The sequence below is a fragment of the Nelumbo nucifera genome, chromosome 1 (assembly GCF_055504915.1).
Source record: "Nelumbo nucifera cultivar China Antique chromosome 1, China Antique-T2T, whole genome shotgun sequence".
Lineage (NCBI taxonomy): Eukaryota > Viridiplantae > Streptophyta > Magnoliopsida > Proteales > Nelumbonaceae > Nelumbo > Nelumbo nucifera.
The window spans coordinates 88,970,420-88,976,863 of NC_142649.1; the positions used below are offsets into that span (position 1 = coordinate 88,970,420).

A 6,444-nucleotide genomic window follows, 5' to 3' on the forward strand; every position below is an offset into this window, starting at 1 on the left:
AATCGATTATTTAAAGAAAATACTGTTCAAGCAATTATAATTGATTCACATGACTGTGTAAGGATGTTTTGATAGTTAAAAAGGCCATAGAGTTGTTAAACTAATGCTGTAGATGAAGAAAAGCCAGGAGGGAAAGCTTGTATCAACTGTGAAAGACAAGGCCAAATTCACAGCTTTCCATCTTTCACTGTCTGGGCTGATTCAAGAGAAAGGGAGGGGGGGGGGGGGGGGTTCCTTCTCAGAACCTAAAGTAAATAGCTAGGTGAAATTGATTGTGGCAACATCGACAGCATTATAAAATATAAAATTTCAGCACTCCCCTTGTTTTGTTTGTGCCACTAGTTTTGGGATTGCTGGATTTGCTTTCTTTCTCTTTCATGCATTGGCTTTTAGTTTGCTTTCTATTCCAGAATAGGATATAGTGAGTAATTAAAATAATGTGAACAGTATCTATCTTTGTCCATAGGAGCTGTTGAGGCTCTAGCCACAGGGGTCCCTGCCACATAAAAGGGATGACGTGGCAAATGTAAACCACCTATTTGATAAGGGATCTTCCTGACCAGTCATTGAGCAATTGTTATTTTCCAGCTTAGTCCTCAGTCCCTTATCATGCTTTATCAGTCTGGTAAAAAAAATTGGGTATGGGCCCAGAGGGCCTAAAAATGGCCTAGGACCACATAGCTTTCCATGTATTTCATAGTCAAGTGATTGGCACCCCCATTGAATAATCCAGTCATAAAATGATTAATTAGGCTAAGTTCATTGTTGGAAGCTATATGATCCTGAATGTCTGTTGGGATGTTATAAGTCTTTATCCTATGAATAGATCACACTTGGCAAGAAGAAAGGACCAGAACACAACAAGGGACCCTCACTTGCAATGGAGCTTTTTTAAGTTTTAACCATTGGGTTAGGGTTACATGGAACTTATGCCGACATAGTCTTGACTTATCTAAAGTGTCAACTCATGGAAGAGGCTCATTACTGAATCAAAAAGTAACAGAAAATTTTGTAAATCTGTATGGATTGCAGAGTAGTGATCTGAGTTTTGTCAAATGGAAAGAGGAAAAGGAGCGGAACCCATTTAAAGAACGAACTCAGTTGCCTTTCCTCTTCCCAGTTTTCTATTCCTTGGATCTGGCAATGGGATCTACCTACAACTGCTGATCAACAATTGTACAAGGAATGATTTTTAATACCATTGATACCTTCAGTAATAGAAGGTTGGAATATCACATCAACGTAGATATACTACAAAACTAACGAATATAAAATAGTATTTGATTTAAATAACAAAATAACTAAAACTCCATTAAAGTATACAGATTTCACTTGGGTGGTTTGATCTTTTTTGATGTTTTCTTTTCCATCTGCATTAATTGCAAATTTAGCAAAGCTTTTAGGAGGAAGGACCATGTAGAAGAAAAAGCAATACATTCATTGCTGTAATCAATTCCTCAATACAAAAAAGTGAAGTCTCACAACTCAATAACAAAAAAGAAAGATCCTTCAATGACCAGAAAAATGAAACAAAACTGAGAACAATCTGTTCCTCTTCCTCAAGCTAGATTTAGCAGCAATCTATGCTCGTTTTGGAAAATTGGCTAGACAAGCCAGACCTACTACCCAAATCTCTTCTCTTAGGCTTCACAGCCGGAGGTGCCCATTTGCTGGGTTTGGATGAATGACCACCATTTTTTGCGTCATTGTTAATCCTGCCAAAGTCTCTTTTGGAAGCCATGACGGGAGCAATTGGAATTCTCTGATGCTCTGAGAGCCACTTGGACTGCATGTAGCTGGCTGTCCTCCATGGAGGAATGTGGAGACCGCTCTCTTTTAGTGACTGTTTGGCAGCTGCACAGAGTAGAGAGATTATCTCGTTAAGCTTGCCTTCACTCCCAACAAAGATGGATGGAAGAGTGTCTGAGAGTTGTGCATAAGTTGATGTAGGCCTCGCCAGTTCGAATTGAGATTTGAAATCTATGTCTATTATCAATCTCAATGGGTCACTATTCTCATCCTCCATCATAATATCAATGTACTCGTAATCACCTGTAATTACAATAAAATGGGAAAAAAGATCAAATTTTGAACACAGACCATCCATTCTCAACCCAGAGAGAGAGGGAGAGAGAGAGAGAGAGAGAGAAAGGCACCTCCAGGACAATTGCAGGTGGTAACCCAGGAAGTTTTACAGACAGAAGCATCATAACCATCCATTCTCAACCTCATCACAAGCCACTTCTTCAGATTAGCAACCTTCCCAGCAGCCATATTTCTCATATACTTCAAGACCTTTTCTAGAATGACAATCTCTGAATCTTTGACAGTCCCAAGAATTTCCTAAACCCAAACGAAGTTAGGACGAATCAGACCCAAAAATTAGATCAAGTAAGATGCAGGGATTGAAACAGACAGACCAAGAAAAGAAGTGTCAAGCTATAAGAAGAAAACCTGTAACGTGAGGTATGCGGACTGATGATGAAGTTGCAGGACTTCTTGTCTAGTATAAGAAGTCGATGAAGATGATTCTTCTTCAATGAAATCATAGACCATCTGAACCAGCTGCTCCTCTTCCAAGCTACCCATTTTTCTTCTGTCTCTGTTTTCCTCTTACCCTCCGGAGCAAACTGAATTTTCTGAGGAGCTATTAAGATTCTAGTTCGAGCCTCTGGAGTAAAGGGTCCTTTATATATCTTGGTTTGGTGGTGAAATTACAGTTTCATGATGACAGATGAGATCATAATTGGAGACCTTTAAGAGAGAGAGAGAGATGATTTGTATTGTGAAGCAGTAAATAAAGATTGATGGATTTGTGTGCAGTGTGGAGAATATTTATGGGGATATCCTCATTTGTGCTAATCCCACTTGCAGAAACCAGTTTCAGAATTTTGTTTCCCCAGGGGTTTCGGGAATATCCACCGGTTCCCACGAGATTTACCAAAAATCTGCTTGATCTCATGGTCAGACAGACATATCTACTCATGGGACCCAGCTGCAATGGCACTTGGATTTGGATCTCTATATATAGGAAATTGATGGAACAAGTAGGTTCAATTTCCACCGTGATCAAGGATGTCAATCCGATGGTCTTTGAGAAAAGTATAAAACCCTGCTATTGTATTCTCTTTATTGCATCAAATATCAATTTACTTGACATAATAAAGATTCCAATTACATGGTCCACAGGGTATTACTGCCGTGGGCACAGCCGCATAGAACTCAGGTCTATCCCTTGGACACATCAAGCATTTATATAGATATTGAGCTGGGTCTAGTTGGCAAACCAATGAATGATGGATCAGATTAACACCTGCTTATGTCTCATATGAAACCTGGGCAGCAACAAGAGCAGAGTTGTTTTTAGCAAGCATTTGGGTGTATGGATAAGTGCAGGGTTTTAAAATTTAAAGAGTATCTTCCATCTTGAAATGTGAGCCAGGAAAAAGAAAAAAAAAAAAAACTCATCAAGGGATTGGATCTTTCTGGATAAAATGCAAAACTGTTTCCTGCTCCACTGTAAGCAACAGAATAGAAGTACTCAGTACTCTCTGCTCTGAGAGTGTGAAAAGTACCAATAACAACTAAATATTATCCAAATGAAAGTTTCTAATGTTTTTCCTACCATGAAATACACTAAATTCACTCCTGGGTGCCTTTAGCATTAACCAACAGTTGAAGGCTGTGTTTGAATGGCAGTTGAAATAGTAACGGGCCAATCTGCCCTTTGGGTCCAATTTTGTAGCAGAGAGGAATTCAGGAATCAGGATCAAGCAGATTTAAAGCTGTTCTTAGTTTAACCAGAGTCTGAAATTAAGGGGAGGGTAAATCATTTGAACTACATTCAATTGGGAGAGTGGAATTTAGCTCCCTTTCCGCCCTCTTCAGTATGGCAGCCTTAAGCTAAGCATGGCATGCATGTAGTTGTGGAAAAGTACAGCCCCTCCATGTGGTCTATCCTTCCAAATTATTGAGTTCAAATCAATAATTTCCCCCCACAGATGACTCAGTAGCTGAGATAATATGAATATAGAGGTTCAAACCCATATAACTGTAGGTTTTCCATGGTAAGGTCAGTGGTTCATGTGCACTATGAATCTGTCCCCACTCCTTTAATCCCCCTGTCGTCATCATCATCATCATCGTCATTGTCTAAGCCTTGTCCTAACTATTAACTATATGGGGATGGTTACATGAATCCTATTTTGCCATTTCGTTTTGCTCAGTGTCACCCAAATTGCACGTCTATACCGGAGACCTGACCTCGGCAGGTTCAAATTTTAATAAATTCTCAACCCAGTCTGGAAGACAAAGAACTATTAAGTAAGTGACTCTCCATTTCCTTGCAAACCAACCACAAACTCCCTAAAGTTAGTGCTTATTAGGACACCATAGCCAACCAACAGCCCTACTTGCCCTCGCCTGCTCCCTACCACACACACAAACAGGTATGTTTTGGCCTGATCCATATGGGTCAGCTGCATTCCAAACATGGTCCGGATGGCAGGTGAATACATGCTTCTATAACCACATTGAATTATTAATTAATACCAAACATCTCCTGCATTCCACCCATGCAATATGCAATGTGGACCCCATGGTGCTTGCTTCATTCATCTTGCAAGAAACCGAGGAGTCATGATCTTGACCTGACTGTGTGAATGGGGTGGGCCATTGCTTAAATGGGCCCTGGGCTGGGCCTGTAATTTTATAACCAAAGTTCCTCCAACAAAGGTAGGTAGATAGGTGCGACGATGGAAGGTGAAGAATTAAGAATGGGTCCATTCAAAAAAGGTCACTATACTGACTGATGGGTTTAGGAATGTTGACTGTGTAATCTTGTAATTGCATTAACATAGTTACGACATCCACTTGACTAATAAACATTTCCTCCGAACGTAAGGAGCAAGAAACCCACCAGATGGAATAGGGCAAATAAATGGGTTTTTTCTTTCTCCTTTTGATAGGTAAAGAAAAGGGCTTCTGCATGTGGGGGAGAGAGAGAGAGAGAGTCATTGAGCTTTGGAATTTGGATACTAAAGATAGTCAAGATTCAGAGTTGGATGGTTGATGGTTCCCATTTAGCAACGGTGCAAATGGCCGAAATGGCTCTTCCAAATAATTCATAGTTGGGACTTGGCATCTTCTTATACGTTAAAAATTGTCTCATTTAGAATCGTTTCATAATGGCCGAAATGGCTCAACTGAATGATTTATTGCTTTGTTTTCTAGTGAATAAGTTATCGAGGAGATTGTGAATGACCGATGCTAAAGTTTAGTTGATAACAACACCTTCGAAATACTATATTTGTTCAATTATTTTGTGATTTTGTCAGCCAAAATATAAAACTTACCATGACTATTTAAAAAGGATATTCCACTCTTACAACCCATATACGTTGCCTTTGTACAATTGCAGAGGGAGGGGGGGTGGGGGGTGGATTTTAGATCTTGGACTTCAAGAAAAAAGCAGAAAATGCTAATATGACATCGTTAAATTCAAAAACTAAAAAATTATAAATAAGTCCCACTGAATAAAATAAAATTATTTAATATATAATTAATAAATATTAAAAATAATATATAAATAGATCCCATTTGAAATTATAAGTGAATCACACTTGAATGCTGGCAACACGATGACGATCTCCATGAACTCCACGTCGACGCTTCTATCGCCATCAATGTCTGGGGCGAAAGGCGGCAGACTTCAACATCGACGCTCCCTTCACTCTTCCCTTGGTAAACTGTCATCTTCCCATCAAATTTGTTTCCACAACCACTGCGCACCGCCATAGGCTTTCCCCACCCAAGATCATTACCAAACTCCCTAAAGCATTATTAGTTACTAGCTATCCTATCCATGAACATAAACAGGTTCCTTCGTTTGAGATTCCACCAAACTCTTTTTTGTCATTGCATCATTGTGCAACGCGACGACTTGGTTAAACAGCCAGGCCGCTCACCCAAAACCCCGTTCCAGTAGCTCCCCTACCTTTGTCCTTGTCGTCCCTCCCTCCACAAAGCAACCAAAGTGTTCAACCGATAACAAGTCTCTTGGTCGAAGTCGAGTCCTTGGGCATGGACCACAGATCGCCATATATGAGTAGGGGCCGTCAGGGTCGGGTTTGAGCCAAGATTAGCTGGAACCGAAACCAACTCAACATGAAATGTTGAGGACCTGGACCAATAGAGTCTGTAATTTATGGACCCAGAACTGAATCGATAGATCCAATTATAAAAAATAAAAAATAAAAAATAAATATTTATGTTTAATATATATTAAATATTCTCTCTCTTGCTATATATATATATAGATAGATAGATAGATAGATATCAGGTTGGGTCTGAAACAGTTTGGGACTAAGTGGAACCAGTTCTGAATCAATAGTAATCGAGACCCTATATCAAGACTCGAAACCAGCCCCTCGGTTTCAATTCCCG

General features: G+C 39.7%; 1 protein-coding gene across 1 annotated transcript; it reads right to left on the minus strand.

The window, feature by feature from the left end:
- Window positions 1–1,417: 1,417 nt before the first annotated feature.
- Window positions 1,418–2,871, minus strand: LOC104587937 (uncharacterized). Its single transcript, XM_010245716.3, has 3 exons — window positions 2,455–2,871; window positions 2,157–2,343; window positions 1,418–2,052 (listed from the first exon to the last, which is right to left on the minus strand). Exons 1-3 carry the CDS (start codon window positions 2,587–2,589, stop codon window positions 1,571–1,573), a joined length of 804 nt encoding a protein of 267 aa, XP_010244018.1. The 5' UTR covers window positions 2,590–2,871; the 3' UTR covers window positions 1,418–1,570.
- Window positions 2,872–6,444: the final 3,573 nt, after the last annotated feature.

Coding starts and splice junctions, on each gene's coding strand:
- LOC104587937 (XM_010245716.3), bottom strand. CDS start 2,589: ATGGGTAGCTTGGAAGAGGAGCAGCTGGTTCAGATGGTCTATGATTTC. Junction 2,344..2,454: donor CCGCATACCTCACGTTACAG/GTTTTCTTCTTA, acceptor GTTTGGGTTTAG/GAAATTCTTGGGACTGTCAA. Junction 2,053..2,156: donor CACCTGCAATTGTCCTGGAG/GTGCCTTTCTCT, acceptor TTGTAATTACAG/GTGATTACGAGTACATTGAT.